The sequence below is a fragment of the Ceratotherium simum genome, chromosome 13, assembly GCF_057802395.1.
Source record: "Ceratotherium simum simum isolate JZ-2026a chromosome 13, ASM5780239v1, whole genome shotgun sequence".
Classification (NCBI taxonomy): Eukaryota; Metazoa; Chordata; class Mammalia; order Perissodactyla; family Rhinocerotidae; genus Ceratotherium; species Ceratotherium simum.
Genome location: NC_141912.1, coordinates 47,709,903 through 47,731,883, shown reverse-complemented (window position 1 = coordinate 47,731,883; position 21,981 = coordinate 47,709,903). Strand labels below are relative to the sequence as shown.

Here is a 21,981-nt window from a genome sequence, read left to right as displayed (position 1 = left end):
CATCATCCTCAGCTGCCCCTCATCTCGGCTCATCCTAAGACTCCGCTTGTCCTGCGTCCTCCTGCTCAGTTGTGGTGTCTCCCACCTCAGTAGATCTACGGCTCTCCTTTCTGTCCTTATGCAGTGAGCATCCGGAGGAAGCCCTGGTCCTCTGATATGCTGGTAAATAGCGACAACCAACTCTCCTAATTTGTAGCACTTGCCAATCTCCATGGCTAAATACTCCCACCATGGCTGATTAAAATCCACCAACGTGACATCACTGAACATGGAGTTAGGAAGAGACGGGCACATCATTTTACAGTGTTTCCACCACACAGATACAAATAATCTCAAGAGCATAGTAAAATGTAGACAAACAATTAGGAAGTGATGCATTTTGAGAATGTGTGACTTTTGTTTTTAATCTAATTTATTTAATCGCAAGTTTATGTTGTTTAACAAGGTCTGTATTTACAAGCACCTCACAAAATTTTTGAAAATACAACAGTCAGCTCTCATGAGCCAGCACAAGCCGGCTCCAACACACCACTGCCTAATGCCCACCCCAGGGTCTAGCCTTCACCCAAACCCTGCTCTCAGCTTCTCACTGGCCCATCAATACAGGCACTTAGAGGGGCCCCGCCCTCTTCCTCGCCAGGCATCAAGGCAGAGACTGAGTTGAAATTACAAGTTGATCCTGTTATGACAGGTAAAGGAGCTCATGGTACCAAAATTCAAGTGCTCACAGCCTAGTTCAAACAAAAATCACAGTTAAGGTGGCCCCAAGGGAGACAAGGAAAGGAAGATGCTGAGGAGGGAGATATGAACTCATTAAGGTTCATGACAAACAGCCCTGGGATATGCTGAACAGAAATTTAGGAACATCAAGTTTTTTGTTTTTCGTTTTTTTGTGTGAGGAAGATCAGCCCTGAGCTAACATCTGCCAATCCTCCTCTTTTTTGCTGAGGAAGACCGGCCCTGGGCTAACATCCATGCCCATCTTCCTCCACTTTATATGGGATGCCGCCACAGCATGGCTTGCCAAGCGGTGCGTCGGTGCGCGCCCGGGATCCAAACCGGCGAACCCCGGGCCACCACAGAGGAGCACACGCACTCAACCGCCTGCACCACCGGGCCGAGCCCCGGAACATCAAGTTTTTATCCCGGTCCTATCAATGACTAACTGTGTAAACGTGGGTAAGGCAATTGATAATTACAAAGAGCTATACAAAAAATGTAGGGTACAATTAATATTTTCTATAGAAATGCGGAAAAAAACCAGAGATTCAAAACGTGAGGCACCCCTATTATTAACACTGTTCTCCAAGGCATCAAAATGTTTACTATAACATGAAATATTTACAATTAAATTCTGAAAGAGACAAATGAGAAAACGTTTGACTTAAAATCTCTATTATTCATTAGGTAAAACATTTATTTGAAAATAGTCTTGTTTTCAAATAAGTATATATTCAGAATAAAAGAAATATTTTAGAGGCCTTTAGAAAAATAAAAGCTTTCTTTTCAATTAGTTGCTTCCTTTTCAATTAGTTGCTATCTATACATTTAACATTCAATATAATAAACTTTGGCTCGTTGGTACACTGTGACAGAAGAAAAATTTAAAAAACAAAATTTCAATCAAGAACGGAATTATTGAATGTGGAATACTATAAAGCATTAAATAGACATATTTATACATAGTAACCTGGTAAAATGCTAGGATGAATTTTTAAGTGAAAAAGTAAGCTGTGTAATAATATACGTTGTTTTTTAACTCCTATATTATGTGAAAATATATTTGTATAAAAGCATAGAAAATTTGACAAGGATACACATGAAACTATGAACATTGCTTAATTCACAGAAGTGAGATAAGAGAGGAGAGGAGAGGAGAAACTGCTTATCTTTAATACCACTCTATATGGCTTGCCTCATTAAAATAAGATGGTTTCCAATGGTAACTAAAAATTCTAAATAGAAGGAAATATAAGTGTGCACATTTTAATACCTCCAGATACATACGTAGATTTTGAGGGAAGTGGTATTGTTTAACTTCTAAACAGTAACGGCTCAGCTTACTGTTAGGCTATTTATGATCTTTAGGTCATTTTAGTCCTTGGTGCTTTCCCATTTATTACTTTATTTCATTTGCCAAACACTCCTATAAAGTGGGCAGTATTGTACCCATTTTATAACTGAGGAAAATATGACTTGGAAAAGTCAAGCAAATATCCCAAGAGAATGTTACACATTAATAAATGAGAGAGTCAAGCTTTGAACTGAGGCCTTTCTGGAACAAAAGCTTATTTTTGGACTCAATATGCTGTTCCAAATCTATTGTCTTCTATAAAGAAATTCGATGCCTCAAGCTCCTGATCATAAAACTTCTTCCCAAATTCTCTTACTTCCTGAAGTCAGAAGCATCTGGACTTACCTGGAATGCATTGAGCAAGGAGAAAATAATGTGCAAGGCCAGGGAGCTATCATCAATGACTGTGGCTATTCCGAATCCCCAGGTCAGTCCCAGCAGTGGCGTGAGGATGGCAATATTCTTACTGATTCTCACAATGGCTCTCACCTCCTGGAACATGGAACTGCCAAGGGCAGCTCGCTGGGTCTTGACAATCACCAGTGTGGCTGTGATCAGGTTTACTACCACGATGGCCAGAGCTGGGACCACAAAGGCCAGGAGGGCCTTGGTCACATCCCAATTGAGCCAACAGGCCTCAGGTCGTAGGTAACCTTTGCCAGGCTCAGTGGCAGCAACTGTGATAACAGCAATGACCAAAGGGCACCCATAGCCCACTGAGAAGAGAGATGCCAGCAGGACTGACTTGCGCAGTGTATGGAAAACAATCAGGATTCCATAGAGGATCAGGAGTGCCTTGGCAAGCATCCAGAAAAACACAGATAGGTAAAAGAAATGAACAAAAAATGTTGCTGCCACACACCCACTGTGGTGTGTCGTTGGACCACTAAGAAAGGAAGCCACGATAAACCACACATCTGCCATCAGCAAGGTGGCTGCAATGTTAGCGACGCACACATGGCGTAAATATGTGATCTCTGTCTTCGTCACTTGGTCCCAGACCAAGGCCTCAATGGACAAGCAAAGAATCAAGCTGCAAATAGAAATGCCCAGGCCTATGTACGTGATGTAAATCAGGATCGGGCTGTCCAAGTTGTGGGGTGACATAAGAATTGAGAAGGAGGTAAGCAACTTGCTTGGCCTACATGTGCAAACAGCTTGCTGGGAGTTTTCTTGAATCATTTGACAGGCCTGTTGGTCCCATCTTCTCTCCAGGGAGTGCCAGCCAACACACTGTGTCCTCCTCTCCTCTGACTTGCTGATCTTTTCAAAAATCAGGGAGACTCTTTTAAGTTCCTCAGGCAAAATGACAGACAGGACAAGCCCATTCACAGTGACGTTTTCCAAAAGACTGGCTTCTAAGATAGCCCCAAGAGTTGGAAATGCAATGCTGACAACCTGAGAAGGAGAAGGCACCTTCCAAAGTTCATCTCTACTGATCAACACTCTCCCAGTGACCTCATGGCTGGTGTCGTTAACTCTCATTGAAAAAGTGAAATTCTTTCCTGTGTTGTCCCTGGATATGATGGTGCCCATAGTATGAATGAAGACATCTGATATGTCAATGGGATGTTTATTTATAAACAGCTTTCTTGCAAAGGAATTGACTGACTGTAGCAGGACACAGCTGCTGTTTCTGTCAGGGATGAAGGTCCAGTTTGAGATGCTTTTGCTGTTAAGAATGTGGTTGGCCATGATGCTGTAACTCTGCCAATGAAGAACCAGCATTAGTACTGAGCTCTGAAGCTGCCAGGACATTCAAGATTCACTTTTATCAAGTGTAGTCCTCCAACCAGCAGCATAGGCATCCCCTGGGAACTTCTTAGAGCTACAGAATTTCAGACCCCACCCCAGACCTAATGAATCAGAATCAGCATCTAACGAGATCCCCAGGTGACTCGCACGCCGCTGGAGTTTAAATTGGAAGACAGAGCTGCATCAGAATTGCCCTCCTTCCGTTTATGCAATGCCTTCCTATGAGACAGGCAAGTGGGCAGCCTTCACCATGCTCATTTCCATCATCAGTTCCACTTCACACCTTGGTGAAACTAGCGATTTGCTTACCCTGGCCAGAGTACCCATTATGTTATTAACATCTATTAAATCCCAACTGTGTGCAGGACCCTGTACAGGAACATACCAAATTGGAAATTGATCCCAGAGGCCGAACCTTCTTTTTTACTATCCTCTGCTTTGAAGATCAAAAACAAAAAAGGGGCCGGCCCGGTGGCGCAAGCGGTTAGGTGCGCGCGCTCTGCTGAGGCGGCCCAGGGTTGGCCGGTCCTGATCCTGGGCGAGCACTGACGCACAGCTTGGCAAGCTATGCTGTGGCAGCGTCCCATATAAAGTGAAGGAAGATGGGCATGGATGATAGCCCAGGGCCAGTCTTCCTCAGCAAAAAAAAAGAGGAAGATTGGCAAATGTTAGCACAGGGCTGATCTCCTCACAAAAAAAAAAAAAGAAAGAAATGGATCTAGTTCCATTTCACATTTCTGCAGCAGACATGTATGGCTATTTTCTTTGCCTTCAGTTATTTCCATTTTAGCAACCTGTTCTGACTCACAAATAAAAGTAAGAAAAGTCTTTTTCTCTGCAGGACAAAGAACAGTTCTTAGAGGGTTTTGGTAGCCAAAACATACGTTGGAAAAGCTTACTCCAATGGCCAATCCAGCACCAGTAAGTGCTCTCTCTAAATGTTTGTTCACTGAATGTATTTTCCATACATTTACTCATTCTTTCTTCAATGAAGATTTATTGAACACTTGCTACACTAGGCATTGGAGATACCATTGGTGAATGACACGTTTCTCGGACCCCAAAAAGCTCATAGAATACTCCAACTAACCTGCATTCGTATCCTACCAAAGTAACACTCTACCACGTACTCAAGGCCACTCACCTGCATCTTTGCCTCATCGACATCTGTCAACAGCACCGTCGATATGTTGTGTAAGAGTTGCACAATGACAGCGATGTTTCCCGGTATCCGGGGAGACTGCTGAATGTTCCTAATTACACAGGACAAATCCCTCGGACACTTTTGCATCAACATATCTGTAATGGTCTCAGACTTAGAGTCATATTCCTTTACTTTTATATGTCCTCCAAATGGTTGACCCGAATACAAATCCGCCTAAGAAACGGCAAAAAGAAGTTTTTATTATGTTATTTTGTTTTAAATGTACAAGTACCTTTACTAAAATTTAGGACAGCCTTATTACACAATTGTATATCACATAATGTTTTTCTATTTTACATTTTCAAAGTCACATATGCTGTGCAATAACTTGCCCAATACCAAGGGATATGAACAGAAAATGAGAGTCCCTGCTTACCAGCTGCCTACTCCTTAACCCTCCTCCCCCTAAACAGCAACTCTTATCTCTAGCATTCCACTCAGACCCCTTCTGTGTATATACACTGCATGCACTCTCTGTGCATATAGGTAAATTTCTAGTGCCATTTAAGTCTATTTTCACTATTTCTAAGGGGCAAAGCAAAAGACATGAGCATATTTTAAAAATAGAAATTCTGAGCTAGATTTGGATGAATCTACTGGAACACCAAGACAGAAGAATGACTGAAAATAGTGATACAGTATCTCCCACAATTCATGCTTTGGTTCCTACACTTTAGAGTAGGGGTGGTGAACTATGGCCTAAGTCTGGCTGCCTGTTTTTTGTAAACAAAGTTTTATTGGGACTTGGCCTGTTCATTCATTTAAGTGTTGTCTGTGGCTGCCTTCACGCTACAATGGTAGAGTCGAGTAGTCGCAACAGAGACCACACGACCCAGAAAGCCTAAAATGTTTACTATCTGGCCCTTTACAGGAAAACATTGCCAACCCTTGCTTCAGAGGACCCCTTTCTGGACCTCCTCCAGCCTGGCCCTTCACATGGGACAAGGAGTCCATGGGCCTAGAGGATGTACCTACTCAGAACCCAAGTCCCTGCTTCTAGATAGTCAAATGCCCTGCTCAACAGCTCCAAACCCACTTCCAGGGCCTGCAGGGGCCTCTTCCCTAAGTCTGTGCTGCCAAGTCTGAGCCCATGCCACCAGTAGGCTCACTCCTAGGCCTGATAGGTGGCTAAGGGACCCCAGTTTTCAGGGTTATGGATGTGTGGCCTTGGCTTTCCACCACTGCAGGATGAAATCTGGGCTGGGAAGCCAACAGAACATATTCTATTTAGCAGTTTGTAAGCTTGATTTAAAGCACTTAAATATTATGACGTATGGTATGTGGGTCTCCATGAGTATCTTTGTCCAGGTCCCTCAAATTAAGGGTGGGCCTGGTGACAGACACCTGGGTTGGGCAGCCTTTTGAAGTCAGCATCACTGGCACTCCCCCTGGCCACAGAGGGGATGGGAATGTCCCTAGGACAAAACAAATGCTAAAGCATTGACTCCTCTGAAGGACTCAGGAGCTGAAGTTCAGAAAGGTAAAACCCCTACTAGAAGATGAGAAAAAGAAAAAGAAGGAGAGGAAATAACATTTGACTTGATTTTATTTATTAAAATTTGCTTTTAAAAAATGTGTAACTACTTAAGTATCTGTGGAACTATGCTCGTTTGTTTGATGATAAGTCCTTCCATTTGGGTCAGCTTCCTTCTCGTGCCTTCCTGAGCACAAAAGTCCCCTGGGGATCTTGATCAAATGCAGATTTAGATTCAGCAGGTCTGGGGTGGGGCTGAATTCTGCACGTCTAAAAGTTCTCAGGGTTCCCGGTGTTGCTGGTCGGTGAAGGACACGTTGAGTATCGAGGCTTTGGGGTATAAAAGCGAAGAGTGAAGTTGGAGAAGTAGGCCGTGATAACTCTAGACAGCTCTTCTAGCCCTGACCTAAACGAGCAGGTTCCTTTGGGTCATGAAAGGGTGTGGGATACTGGAACACAGACTTCTAGATGCACAAAGTTGAGGACTCCATTCTTGTATAGAAAGAGGACAGGTAGGAGATTATGTATTCACGTACAAATGCACTTACCTACCACCCTGCCTCAAGCTCTGCCTCCCTTCTTGAGCACAATATGCATGCTAATCTGGGGCTCGACTTTGCATGTGCAAAAACGGATATTACCTCAAAGATGTTGAAGGCAGTAAGAGTCCGGCAGGTATCAGTGATCTTGTGCCATTTATTTTGCCTGCATAAAAACTCCATATTTCCTGGAGTGTCTGAAGCACAAGGTTGAGTGCAGTGGGAATTGTCCGCACAGACACCGTCGCATACACCTGGGAAAATAAAAGGTGTCAGCATCACATGGAGAGGTCTGGGCTCTGGGCTGCATGGTCCAATCACCAAGGTGTCAGTGCAGCGAAGGCACATAAATCCTGTGGACATCAGGTGTCTTTACTTTGTAAAGTGGAGGAAGATTGAAATAGATCAGCAATCGTCATATATTTCAGTGACGAATTCCTGTCGTTTCCAACAAAATCTTATCCTGAACTCAAATGTATAAAATAGATCAAAGTGGAACCGTCCCAGTTGAAATGATAGCGAAGAGCCCACAGTTCAGTCCATCTGCACAGAAGCCCCCTGAGCACCTCCTCAGATGCCGACAGCTCCCCAGAATACGGTTCAGAAGCCACTGCAGGATGTTCCCTAAGAAACCTCCCAGCTCCAGAACTATGTCGTCAACAAGTTCTCACAGACCTGCTCTAGCCACTGCTGCAGCTTGAGTGGGCTCAATCCAAAGGATTTATGGCAAAGAACTCTCAGACCAGGATGGAGCAGAGGGTGGTGGAAGGAGAGGGGATCAGGGGTCAAAGGTACAATTGAATATGAGAAAAATAAAAAGAGAGCCCAAATGCAAGCCGTCAAGGAGTCCCATCCGCTACGCCATAAGACAGAGGGCTGAACGTGGCCTTCTATTGCAGGAGGTGAACAGTATGACTTCCATTCGATCCGTAACTGCTGCCAACGTACCGTGTGGCCTGGCAGACACCTTCTCCTTGTTTTCGCTGGCAGCCTAGAAAGGGAAAATCAAAATGCACATCAAAATCAATTGTTGACATGCCAGCCCAATGATTCACCTTAGTCACAGACAACCACACTAACATTCACTAACAACCACGTCTGAATCAGCTATCAGGTCAGAACGCTACCAAAAGCTAAGACCATGAAGTGTGTCCCCACAGCCTCATTTCCCCTTCAGCCTGGACGGCTTTCTCTCCCACTGCTATTCAGCAGGAGCCTTCCTTCCAGTCCAGTAAGAATGACCCACATTCTATCCAGGAAATACATCATGAGCAGAGGCGGACTTACTGGGAAATTAATGAAGGTTAAGCTTCAGAATCCCTTGCTTGTATGCGCCCCTTCACAGCACTGAGAGAGGGCTAGCAATGTTAATAAAACATGATCACATGTTTTATTAAATTTTCAAAAGCAAAATAGTTTACCTGCCGTCTGTTCAGACCCTTAAGTTTTGCCTCTCCACCTCCCCCTTCCTTCACACTCTCCCTCCTTATGGAAAGCACTAGAGAGGTTGTAGCTATTTATGGAAACTGGATAAGTAGAAGTTGAGTTGGGGATACATTTAGTTTGGATTTAATAGGATATAAGGTAATTTGGAGTCACTTCTGCATTATAACAAGGACATCAATACAACACATAAGTGGCATTAATTCTTTTGTGTGTGTGTGTGAGGAAGATCAGCGTATACTCACCTGACCTGCCATCTTGCTATCTAACCTTTTTTATATATGCCTATTATCTTCTCAACTAAATTATAAGTTCCTTAAGAACATGGATTGTGTACTATGCTTCTTTACATCCCTTTAAGTAGTTAGTTCCATGTCTTGTACATATGTGTATATATGTATATACATATATATATTAGCATGTATGTATATACTGATGTGTGTGCGTGTGTGTGTGTGTGTGTGCAGAGGGGGGAGGATGCTGAATCTGCCTGTTTCTGCATCAGAAGTTCGCTTTCTATTGGCTGGGAAGAGCCTTGGTACAATTACTCCAACTTGCATTCCAAAATCTAAACCATTGGGGAAGGAACTGGAAATTCAGTGACTCAGCTGTGTGACTAACAATTGGAGTTCATGTCCCTTTCTCCTTCACAATATTGTTTCTCTCCATATTATCAAGAAACAAGCCTGTATCTTCCATTTTCTCTACCAAATGAGAATTTATGGAGAATCTGACTTGAGTATTTGCGGTCTGTCCAAGGTGAAGAAGGCATCACTCATGATTCATGGAATACAATATTCTTCAAAGCACTGATGTAAGGTGACTTCTCATTTCACAACCAAGAGAAAGCCTTATTATATACACAGAAGAGTTAAAGGCCTTCCACTGCACAAGCATGCTAAAATAATATTTCTAGAGTTTGAGAAGAACTTATAGATCAACCAGTCCAACCCCCTTATTTTACAGATAAGGAAGATGAGTCTTTGATAGATGAGGTGACTTGCACAAGGCCACGCAGGGATTTCCTCTTGGAGCTAGGACTAGAATTCAGCTCTCCTAACTCCTACAACACTGCTTTTTCCACCAAGCCAGCCCACGTCCAAGTGGAGAAGGTAGAGGAGGATGTATGGAAGTATAAGCATCTCAAGATATCCTAATCCCATCTTGAAAGGGCCATGGTCTCCAACATGCCACAATAAAGCACTTAAAAGTGAACAACTCTGGATAATACTTGGCCCATTAAACAGACTCCAGTGAAGTCATACTATATTAATCAGAAATGTGGGCAGAAGGCCATGGTATGCTATCTATGAAGAATTCTGCCTTCTTAAGTGGAGGACCTGATTCACTTCTGCCCAGATAATTTGCCAAAGCACATCCGTATACAACTCCTTCCGGTCATTTCATTTCTACGGTGGCATCCACTTCAGCTTCAGATACCAACAATCCTCAATCTAATATTGTGAACAAGACTCTTGCAAACCCATAACCTGCTAAACCTGCAGAGCTGCCTAAGTGAGCAGGCAGATCAGGAGAGGGGTAGCCAGAAGCTCAGCATCCAGCAATCTGTAAACTGAGAAGACAAGGATGGAATGTTCCTGGTAATGTGATCCCAATAATGAAGAAAACAAAGCCAACCTCCCATGCTCTGCTTCCTCTCCAAGTGCTGTCTTGTGGGATAATGTGGATGAAGAAATGAAGAGAGGAAACAGTACCAAGCTGTGAGGTTGGGGTGCCTCCTGGACAAGGTCTTTCTGAAGGAGTCTCTAACCTCTCCCAGCGTTGAGAGAAGAGGAGTCAGGGAGGAAATTCCTATCCAGGGGCAAACTACTTAGAGGGTAAAGTGAATATCATTTGGAAACTCCTAGGAAGAATTTCCAAAGTCATTCTTTCCTAAGGAGGCTTTTGTTAAGAAGGCACATATTAAAATGGAAAGAACAAGAACCGAGAGCCTGAAGACAGGGGTTCTGGCCTTGGCCCTGTAGCTAAGTAGGTATGTAACCTCAAGTGAGTGACATTCCACACCATGGGCCTCAGTTTCCCTATCTATAAAATAGGGGGTGGAGCATCATCAGTTGATCTCAAAGCTCCCTTCCAGATCTTACGGTCAAATAATAATACTTTGTTCCCAAGAAGCTCAAAATAATTTTCTGTCCTTTCTCTCTCAATGATTCTCCACAACTAATTTTAAATAAGTAAATAATAAGGAAAGTAAAATGAATTATGGTATGAGGAAAAATATTCTAGAGAGAGCCATAGGACTCACTGTCCCACAAAACAAAAATAATACATTGCTACAAACTCCACCCCAGTTAGACCTTGATTAACCATTGACTATCTGAGTTGCTCATTGCTTCTTCCAGCCCATCCATGGTGTTCACTACCAGGTTTCCCAAAGGAGGTGCCATTTTGAGTGAGACAATGCTTCATTGTGCCAGACTATTCCTAGGTCCTGCCCACTAAATGCCATTAAATCTCTCCCATTCATTGTGACACCCACCACCACCCCCTACATTTTCAAGTGCCTCTAGGGAAGTGGCACCACCCTGGTTACAAACAACTAAAAGCTTCACTATCAAAGGATATGGGAAGAAGAGTTTATCACCCTTAAATCATTTGAGCCTCATTGCATCTGAGGAACTTACAGAAAAAGTTGATGGGAAAATAACTTGCAGCTATTGGCTAATATGGGTCTGGGTCACCTCAAATTGCAATTTCCTCTGGCTGGACCATTCTACCAACCACTATCTTCTCCCTATGCTTCAGCTCAGATAACTGAGAGCTGGCTGACTGATGGGTTTTATTTTCCACCTGCTCTCCCCATGAGTTCATCCTCCCACCTCCATTTTCTTACCTGGCATAGTGTCCTGCAGGACTCTGTGGGCAAAAGAAACACTAAGCAGTACAGCAAAAGCATATGAGTCATTGTCTTCCGCACAGCCGCCTTTCTTGCTTCTGTAAAAATAAATGAAAAGGCAAAATGTCTCCAATCTGAAGCTTTCAAAGTTCCATGCCACTCATAGACCCAGTCAGCCTATGAGACTGAGTTCTGTCCTCAGTGCTGTCTACTCAGACTTTTCTGCCCCAGAGGTGGCGTCCTCCTGGTCTCCTATCAATTTCACCAGGAGGATGCAGATGTGAGCACCAGCTGGCACTGGGAGGCACAGATAATTGCTGCGATAACCTCCAGCTTCTGCTGTCAGCTTGCACATGACGCCTAAGGTGGGAATCCCTCCAAAGGAAGCTGCCTGCAGGGGTGTAATATATAACAGCCCATGTTCCAGGAACAGGAATGATGGGTCACCCTCTGGGTTAGGCAGGCCTGAGAAACGTGTGGGTGGCTACAGTGGAAGGTGAACTGGGGTTCCTATGTGCAAACTCAGCCTAGAAATATCTTTTCAAGGAGAGTAATCACCAGGTCTGGTCTATTATCCTCTTTCCCACCTAACTCTGGAGCTGTATTTTCATAGGTAGAAACTTCTTCAAAACTGATCTTAGATATAGCCTGTTATTATTATTTCTGCCAAAACTGATGTCAAAACTAAAATGATTCCTTGGCACCTACAGTGCTGGACACATGGTGAGAAAGGGAAGAGGGAGGGAAGAGGGAGAGAAGAACTGATAATTTTTGCATCAAAGTCTATCCTCTATAGAGGACTCACCTAAGTTGAAATTTTTACTATTAAATTTTAATCTTTTTCATCCTGAGTGAGATCCTCTTTGAAAGGTTTGTCATTTCTTTGCTTTTAGATGGAAGGATTCAGAAGGCTTAGATGCCATCAACATAGGCCAGAAGCTTTAGCAACGGTTGACGTTTGCTATTTGATCATGGTTAGCCAAAAAGAAATTGTCTTTATCCCACCCATGCATAACTCTGTAGCAAACAATGCCATTATTTTAAAGACAAGGCGAAAATGTATTCTTTAATCGTTTCCTGCATTGAAATACTTGCCTAGCTGACATTCCACTGAAATCCAAGGATTATTTAAAATATTTTGCATTGCCTGTTTCAGCCTATTAATACAGTTCTCTGAAGGTCTGTGGTTTTTTAAGCAAAGGGATTCTTTTGTTGCTCATCACTTTTAAATGTACGCAGTAGCAACCCAGATGGACACACAATTTCAAGTAAATTGCAGTCATGTTTGCATCCATTATTCCAACCTAAATCACTCAAGTGGATGAAAATTCCAGGATGAAAATCATCAAAGTGACTTATCAGAATCATGACCCATGCAGTTTTTGCTTTGGGGAAAATGATCAAAATTGAAAAAAATTAAAACCACTGATGAATTTGTCAACATAATTCTCATAAAATCTGAGCATGAGTCCATGTTTTTCTGAATCACATTAACTTTATATTAAAATTCTCATCATATAGAATGTTCTTTCTCTTAACTAAAACCAATTTTTGCAAAATGATTTAAGGAATGATACAGGATAACAAACTTTCATAGAGTTGGCACTACTCAGCCCAGACACTCAAACAGATTTTTTAAAAAGGAGTGGGGGAGGAGGCGAATGATTACATGACGCTGACAAATCAAGATGAAAACTATTCTGTTTGCTTAACATTTTAAGGTGTAGTATTGAAAAAATTCTTTATTTTATTGTCATTTTGTTTTAAATTTTAAATATAGTTAAGTTGTAATTTTTATCAAAATGCTTTTTGGTTATTACTAAAATTATGTTTCTATGTATGGCAAAATGAGGACTTTGTGTTTTACGTGGCAATGACCATCACTAGACTTTGTAGTTTGACCTTTTTAACAGTTGTGCTGCTGCCCGGAGCCCAGAATTTTCTAACATCTTCCTTACTGCCCAGGGCTACCTGAGCATGGAAGAACTGGGGACCACAACGCTGGAGTGCTGCCCATCTCCGAGTTTCAGCAACAGTGTGACTCTAAGTTTTAGTGCACGTTGAGCTTTTTCTCAATGCTGTTAACTAGAAGGTACATTTTCTCAAGTTGACTTTTTTTGTATTTTTCTTAAAAAAATGATTGCTCTCTAAATAAAGTGGCACATTTTAATCTGGACTTAACTAAAATCATTTTTCTTCCAGATTTGTTAACATTAAGCCATAGTCATTAGCTCTTTTTCCATTTCCATGAAAGCAGAATGTTTAGAAGAAGCCAAAGTGTATAGTGGTGAAATAGTAACATGAATCCAATCTTCTGATCACTCACTTCTCCAATCCCCTCCCCCCAGCCTCCTTCCTCATTTTCTTTTGAAAAGCCACAGATCCCTAATGGTTCAGACCTCCTTCCCCCAGGTCAGCCCCACACATTTATGAAATGCGGGGGTAGCTGGAGTGTAACTCTGCAAATACTGGTTTCACATAGCCCAAGCCAAAAACGTCATTACAGACATTCATTTCAGAAAAGGCTTATCTCTCAAGAACATACAACCTGAAAAAACAGTCACCACATGTGAATCATACCAAAAAAAAAATGAAGCAATTACATCAGCACTGCAATTGCCGTAAAGTAAAATGTGCCAAATACAAAGTGTTGGCTTTTTTCTGAATTAAGAAACTCCTTCCTGCCTCCCTTAGAAAAAAGAAGAACACTAAAGTATGCCAGTACAGTGACTAGATCTGCAAAGAGATATTTCCAACCATCCAACCCAGAATATGTTTTCCCATTCTCTGTTGCCTCCTTCCCAAATCTGAAAAAGGTGCTTAAAATGTTAATTTATGAGTTTATTCAACAAACATAAAATGAGCTCCTCATTTCCAAGCAATGTCTTAAAACATCTAGAAATTAAACCATGACAACAAGGATGACTTCTTTCCCCATCTCTTCACCACCTCCGGGAAGTCACGGTCTACTGGGGCTTCTGAAGCACCAGCAGGGGGTTGGAAACTTGGATGGGGTTTGCTCCCTAGAGACCTGCAGTCCCAGAGAGTCAAAACTAGTCAGAAAGATGTGACAGGAAGCATTCCAAAGTTCCAGACTCCACAAAACAATTCTCATCTTTGTCAGCAATTTAATTTCAAAATATCTCTTCCTATCTCTGTGTTGAATTCCTCCACCCCAAAACCATACGGTTGACTAGCACTAAGGAAAGACAAAGCAGAGAGAAAGAAAACACGGGAGCTGCATGCTGGGACGTGTCCTGTCCCAGGAGAAACAAACATTTGCTTGATTTAAACAGGCACTCACACATGCAAGCGATAGAGATGAGAGCAATTTTATAGGGTGGTTTTGGGAAAAAAAAAACTCTACAACCCAAACTCTTAAATCTTGATTAGGAAAAAAAGAAAGTATTGGAATAGCAACCACAGCAATCACAAACGAATGTCAACAAAACAAAACTCCAGACAGAACTTTATCAGCCACCCGGGAATATTTCAATCACCAGCTTTGGCAGCTGACATTCTGCGGCCACTACTTGCATAATTAGGTTTTGTAGTGAATTGCTGAGGCTTTCCAGTGAGATCCACAAAAGGCTACAAAATTTCCCAGACAGACTGCGGGAATACACTTCAGATGATCTCTGCTTCCATAGCGTCATTTGGCCAACCAACTGTTTCACCTCTAGTCAACAACCAATCCCATCCCTCCTGCCTGAATGCAGACATTATGGAAGTGAAGAGGAGGATAAAACAAATAATTACTGTCTGTTTACTCTGCGTCTGGCACTGTGTCTACACAAGCTCTTGTAACGCCCTCAAGTAGTTCTGTGTGACTGAAGTGACTTCCACAATTTTCCAAAATTAAGGGGCTAAAAGTCAACCCTGCCCAACCTCGCAGGTACTAAGTGACATATTTGGGATTTGACTCCAGGTCTGTGATTTTTTTCCAATATGTCTTGCGGCTTTTCTGAAATAATAAAGAGCTGATCTTTGAATGGGGATCGTTCTTTCAGAACATTTTCACATACGACCTTCATCTTGACATCATAAAAATTTTATGACTTAGGCAGAGAAGTTATCATTTTCCCTTTTTTACCAAAGAGAAAACTGTCCAGATAGTAAGTGGCTTTTCCAACGTCAAGTTATTGGAAGACCAGACTTTCCAAGTTATTGGAAGAACCAGACTTTTTTGACTCCTGATCCAGGACTCTTTTAACTACATCATTCTGTCCCTGTCCTCACTGGGGATGTAAAAGGGCTGATCATCATCTCCAGAAAAAAACAAAATTAAAATATATATATTTAGAGAAAGAGAGAGATCTAGATTTAAACGACCATAAAGAAATTTACAAACTGAGTAGAATTGCCCTCAGAATTCCTTCTGTCCATCCTGCGTCATCTCCCATGCCATGCCCAGACGCTCAGGGCCCCACTTTTGGCTCCAGTCCAGAATCTCCCTCCTTGGACAAAGCTCCTCACTCTGAAACAATCTTTCCCACAACAAGGGCCACCTTTCTTGGGTCTTAGTCTTCCAGAATCCCTCCAACTGCCAAGAAGAAACAGTTAACTAATCAGATAAGCCAACTACCAGTCATGTGAAAATGAATACTAATGGTTTTGCGATTTAGATTTCCCAGGTAAGTGTACATTTTAACAAGAATTTTCTGGAGGTAACCTCTCCAACAGTAGGAGGCAAAGGCACTGGCCCAAGTCAATAGGCCAAGTTCTTGGGAGCAAAGATGACTCTCCATGCCCCAAACCACGCCCACATAGCTACCTACACATATGTTTAGGTAAGCCTTCAGTTTTCTCCAGAAGCCCATTTTTTTAAATGTTAAATCATTTTCATGGGTTCCCCTGAGTCTTGGCCAGTTTCTCTAAACCTCTTTTGAATTGGATACTCTCCTCTTTCTGCCTGCAGGTTTCGTGCAGTGCTGAATAATGGAAGATTACTCCCACCTGAAAGGTAAACAGTGGGCAGGGAGGAACGTGTGCAGGTGGCATCGATGTCAGGCACTTGGGAAAGGTGTGCACCGAGAATCACCTACCTCATGAGTCACCACAAACCAAAGAGAGAATGTAATCTGACAGGCAGAGGCTGCCAGGATAAATTAAAGAGATTCTGAAAGTATAGAAAATTTGGGTGGGAACGCTAAATAACCAGGTAAACCCAAATTATTTTGGTACTGCAGCACCTCTGGGACTCTATCATATAAAAATATCTTGAAGTACAGAAAAAAGTATGATATGCAGGTTTGCTGACAGCACTTGTATATACAGTAGCAAAAACAGAATATGGAAACAGTATAAATGTCAAACAAGAATAAAGTGGATAGTAAATTATGATAAATTATGATAAAGGAATATTATGCAAACATTAAAAACAACATTTATCAGCCAGCCCTGATGGCCTAGCAGTTAAAGTTCAGCACGCTCCGCTTTGGCAGCCTGGGTTCGGTACCCGGGCGAGGAACCACATCATTTGTCAGTAGCCATACTGTCGCAGCAGCTCACATAAAAGAACCAGAAGAACTTACAACTATACGCAACTGTGTGCTGGGGCTTTGTGCGGGAAAACAGAAGAAAAAGGAGGAAGATTGGCAACAGATGTTAGCTTAGGGTGAATCTTCCCCTGCAAAAAAAAAAAAAAAAGAAACACTTATGAAGAGCTTTTATAATATATTAATGTGAGATAGTATTATAGTATATAATATTATAATTTTGTAATATTAATGGGAAAACTTGTCAATAAGATGCTCTCTGTATAATATGCACATCCATAGAAAAACACTGGTGGGTTCTCTCAGTTAAGATGTTTGATTGGAAATGAATCATAGAATGTTCCCCCAACACTAACAAAATATTGAATAACAGTAAAAACTTCACCAATTGCAACAAAATGAGGAAAGGGGGAGGACTTCAAGGAATAACTTCAAAAATTGTTAAAGGAAAGAAATTGAACTTTTTGAAGTGAAGCAGAGCACAGCTCCTAAACTCTATCCTCCTTTTCTCTCCCCCTTTTAGTCAAATTATAGAATAGAAAAAAATCTTCAGAAATCTCATTAATACCAGAAATCTAGACAGAAGCAAAATGTGAGACTCCTTTCATTTTTCCTCTTTTAATTGGAGAATTTTTAAATTGGATGTTGGAGATTCATTGTAAATGGGGAAGGGAACAGTGAGACTGACGGAAATGAAGACTCCAGAGCTATCCCCAGAGTCAGAGAAGCACTCCGGAGCCCCACAACGTCTGCTATCGTTATATACCACCCAGGAAAATGGAGTCAATTCTGGTACAGGGCATTTAAAATCTCAGTAACACAGAGCTGAGCCCAGGTGGGCAGGTGGCTCTCCATTTGCTCCCCATCCCCCAGCAGAGTTATTCTCTGTCCTTCTACATTCTACTCTCTGCCCTAACCAGCTGACCTCTGCAGACTGTCTTGCCTCTGGCTTCCAGTTGGGATCTTCCAATGGAAGTCATTGGGAGGAAATTAGAAGGTGGGAGAATAGATAGTTGGGGGTACAGATTACTCCTTTTCCCTCTCTCTGTGGTCACAATCCTATGATTGTGCTCTCCTCTGGCTGCAGTGCCTGTTGGGCATTCTTTCTCCCAGGCTTCAGTGCACACCAGGCCCCTAGAATTCCCTCCTCTTGTCTCTTGAGGTCTAGGGAGAGACTCCCGCTAGTCCTCTGGTTCCTCCCCATCTCCTGTTGGTTCCCTTAGCCCTCCCTGCTCCTCTGTAAAGAACCTCTCCATTAAATTCTCTTCAGTTCATTCTTCTCAGCTAAATGATTTTCAGGTAAATCCTTTTGTGAATACTGGCTATTTCTAGCCAGGAGCTTACCTGACACACCAGGAATAAGGGCTGTCCCCAAGCTCTTCTCCCTCCTGCCATTCCCTTAGACCATAGAAAAGTGAATAGAGTACAAAATACCCAGACCTGAAACCATATTGTGGCAAAAAATGAAGTAGTGTCACACACGGAGAGAGGAGAGGCCAGAAGTCACCTGCTGTGTATCAGAGCAATCTAAGCAGGAGCAAGATAAAAGGAAATGCATCAAAACATTGCAAACATATAAACGAGAAACATCTTGGAGAAAAACATAAAGGAGCAGAGCTTATGAAAGATGGTCAAAAACCCCAACATAAAAGGTAATCTCTCTCTCTCTCACACACACACACACACACACATAATTAGTTCAAGCTATAGAAGAAATTAATATGACATATTTTTTCTTATTACACACGAGCTTCAAAAAGAAATGATAAAATAACACATTAAGGTAAAACCCCAAAGATCAAAATAATATCAATAAATTCATAAATTAGGAACTTCAAGCAACAAAAAGAGCAATAATAAAAAGCAAAGTATCAAGATAAAGGAAAGACTTGAGAGAATCAAGCAGAAATGCTGATAAAGAAAAAGAGAAATGCAAATAGAGAGACGGTAATAGAAATGGAAGATAGACAAAGAGAATCCAAAGCAAGGATAAGTGCAGTCCTGAAGAAGAGCACACATAAAGCATAACCAAAAATAAAGAATTGTACCAGATATAATACAAGAGCATTTCCCTGAAATTTAGAGGTAAGAAAAGGTCAATATCAAAGTATAATGTAACTGTCAAAAATTAAGAGGTGAAAGGAGAATGGAAGGACAATGAGGGTGCAGAAACCTCATTTTTCGAGTGGGGAATAAATCCACACTGCCTAAAATTAACAGAAATATTTTTTACAAATTACTACCCCCCATCTCAGTATATTTCATAATCCTTCCTTGAAACATTAGAAACATCTAGAAAATAATATCTCTAGATGCTGTTGAGAGGTGGATAAAAGTCAGAAGTTCAAAACTCCCTTAGGTTTCACTGGTGTCTTTTTTTCCTATTTAATTTAAATAAAATTAAATTTAGTAACTTTCACTTAAAAATAGGAAATATAGTATAATCGCCTCTTCATAATTGTATTGCTTTCTGCTTTTCTTTGTGTCTTTTAATCAGTATCTATTAATCAATCTATCATGTCCTTATATATGACACGTATACACAGAAAAATATCTGGAATAATATTTCATCATTAACAATGGTTATTTCTAGGTAGAAGAATTGGGAGTGGTTTCTTTTACTTTTATCCTTTAAATTTTCTGCTCTCTGAATTCTGTTATAATAAGCATATTATTTCTACCAAAACAAAAGAGTAGTTTTAAAAAGGAGGGAGTGAGTAAGAAATAGACTCGAACCAAATATAGCAACATGTTAACAGCAGGTAATTCTGGAGTGGGGAATGTGGATGATTTATTATTCTCATATTTATACTTGAGGTTTCTCTAATTTCTCAATATTATTTTTTAAAATGACACATAAATAAAAACACCAAAAAGACACCAAATGTTAGCAACTACAAAAAAAAGATAAAATAATTTTCCACATACTCCTTTCTCTATATTCTATGCTTTCTACAAATAATTAGATTTATAAATGGAAAACTTTAACTTTTTCACATTGTGGTGGGAAGAGCATGAAACAAGTTGAAAGTCAAAAGATCTGTGTTTCTCCCCCAATTCTGCCATGATCTGTTTTATGAAATTTACCAAGATACTTAATTTCTCTGGGCCTCATTTCTTCATTCACTCATTCATTCATTCTAAAAACATTTACCCTGGGTCTGTTTCATGCAAGTAAAATTTAGGCTCCAGAGATGGTTATGAAGACAAATAAGACATGTTCTGGCCCTTCAGGAATCTACAGTCTAATTAAGGAAGACAGAAAATATAAATGGTATACATTAATGCCATAAGCATTTCCCTTGAGGTATACAAAACATACTTTAGAAACCAAGGGAGCATCACAAACAAGGTAGCATTTGGTGTGGACCTTGCCAGAAGGCAGGAAGAACAATACTCCAGGCAGAGAAAAACCAGGTCCAAAGCCGGAAGTATGGAACAGCCAGGTATATTCAGGGATGACTGGGATGGTCACAACGTTGGAGCACCAGGTGTGTGACAGGAATATGATCTATGTAGCTCCTTAGGTAAAGGTACCCTGATGACAAAGTGAGGCGGATTCTGTGCCACCTTAAAGCAATGGGATTCTTCCCTGGATGGTGAGAAGCCAACAAATCCTTTAATCACAGGATCAGACTTCTTTTTAGAAAGATAATTCTGTCAACAGTGCAGAGGATAGGTCAGAAACTTAGTCCAGGGGACCAGTCACAGGGACTAGAACCATGGCCATGGCAGGTGGATGGATTCAAAAGATTGCATTAACAAACAAGCAAGAAGAAGGGTGAAGAGGAGAATACCATTAAAAATTAGGTTTAGAAGAGTAAGCAAAAGTTTAGGGAAGAAAGCGTTAAGTGCAAAAGGTGGCAGAGAAAAAGATGATGTTGATGTTTCTAGACTAAGCATCTGGGTGAATTTCGATGACATTGATCAAGAGAGGAAATACAGAAGGAGAAGAATACAGAAAGAGAAATAAATGAGAGAGTTGGCCGACATTGAGGTAGCATTTAGCTGGAAAAATTTGTCTTAAGACTTATGTACTGTATTTCTATTAATGCAAATTTTCTCCCAAAGCACTTCTACCATCTTTCAGATTTCAATAAACTTTAGCATTTTTTTTCTATAAAAGCCATGTTATTGTCATGACTGTGGAACATGGGGCCAACATGCTTCATACTTCTGTGAAAGCATCCCAGAACCATAGCATTCACGTGACTGAAGACTCCAAGGTGAAACAGCCCAGCATAAAAATGCATAATAGTTATAAAGTAACCATTATAAGATAAAAATATATAACAGTTTCATCACATAAGAATGATTTCTGAACTATGGATGTCTATAAAAGCATGAAATTTGAATATATAATATAAATCCTCATAATTATGCTCCTTGATGAGTAATAATTCTATTTCCTTTTTACAAAATGAGAACATTGAAGTGAGAAAGTTTAAGTAGCATCCCTACCCTGATCAACATGGCAGTGGAGGGATTAAAAATATGGACCTCTTGACTCAATGTCTTATAAATGACATTAAAATATGCATATTCATTCAACCAGAGATATTTTTAAATTAAATCACAAATTGGAGTTTCAGATTACTTTTGAAATAGTTTCATGACTTTTTTGGTGACCTTTAGCTCCATCTCATTTGACAGTTGGTACCCTCTCTCCTTTATATTATATATAATAAAATAATTATTCATAATCGTATATATGAAACAGTCAGGAATAATTATTTTCTAATACAAATAGAGGAAAATGTCTTCAAGTAGATCTTCAAAAATAAAAAACAATATAAAACAAGGAACCACCTAACTCCTAAACCTGAAAGGATATTTCCATCCTGGTCAGTTCTACAGATTGGAAAAAGACACCTTTCCTCCTTGGTTCCTTACATTTCACATTCTTTCTTCTATTACATGCCTTTTTTCTACACTCACTTTCCTTCTTGCTGGAATGCATCTTTTCAAACTTCTTTTAATGAAGATCTCTGAGTGGTAAACTCTCTTAATCTTTGAATATCTGGACATTTTGCTATTTTACTCTCATTTTGGATGATTAAATGAATGAGTAAATGATCAAGGCATCAATGTTTCTATTCAAAGAGCAATTTGTTTACAATTTTGTCCTTGGGCAGGA

General features: G+C 40.8%; 1 protein-coding gene across 1 annotated transcript in view; it reads right to left on the bottom strand.

The window, feature by feature from the left end:
* Positions 1-18,499, bottom strand: part of LOC101397749 (putative adhesion G protein-coupled receptor F2P) — a 30,389-nt gene extending 11,890 nt beyond the window's left edge. The window contains exons 1-6 of the mRNA XM_014782640.2: positions 16,881-18,499; positions 11,344-11,444; positions 7,995-8,037; positions 7,149-7,300; positions 4,974-5,207; positions 2,420-3,781 (exon numbers count right to left, since the gene is read on the bottom strand). Of these exons, the coding sequence (XP_014638126.2) occupies positions 2,420-3,781; positions 4,974-5,207; positions 7,149-7,300; positions 7,995-8,037; positions 11,344-11,415 (1,863 nt within the window). The 5' untranslated portion in view covers positions 11,416-11,444; positions 16,881-18,499. The remainder of the gene's footprint in view (positions 1-2,419; positions 3,782-4,973; positions 5,208-7,148; positions 7,301-7,994; positions 8,038-11,343; positions 11,445-16,880) is intronic.
* Between the last annotated feature and the right edge of the window lie 3,482 nt (positions 18,500-21,981).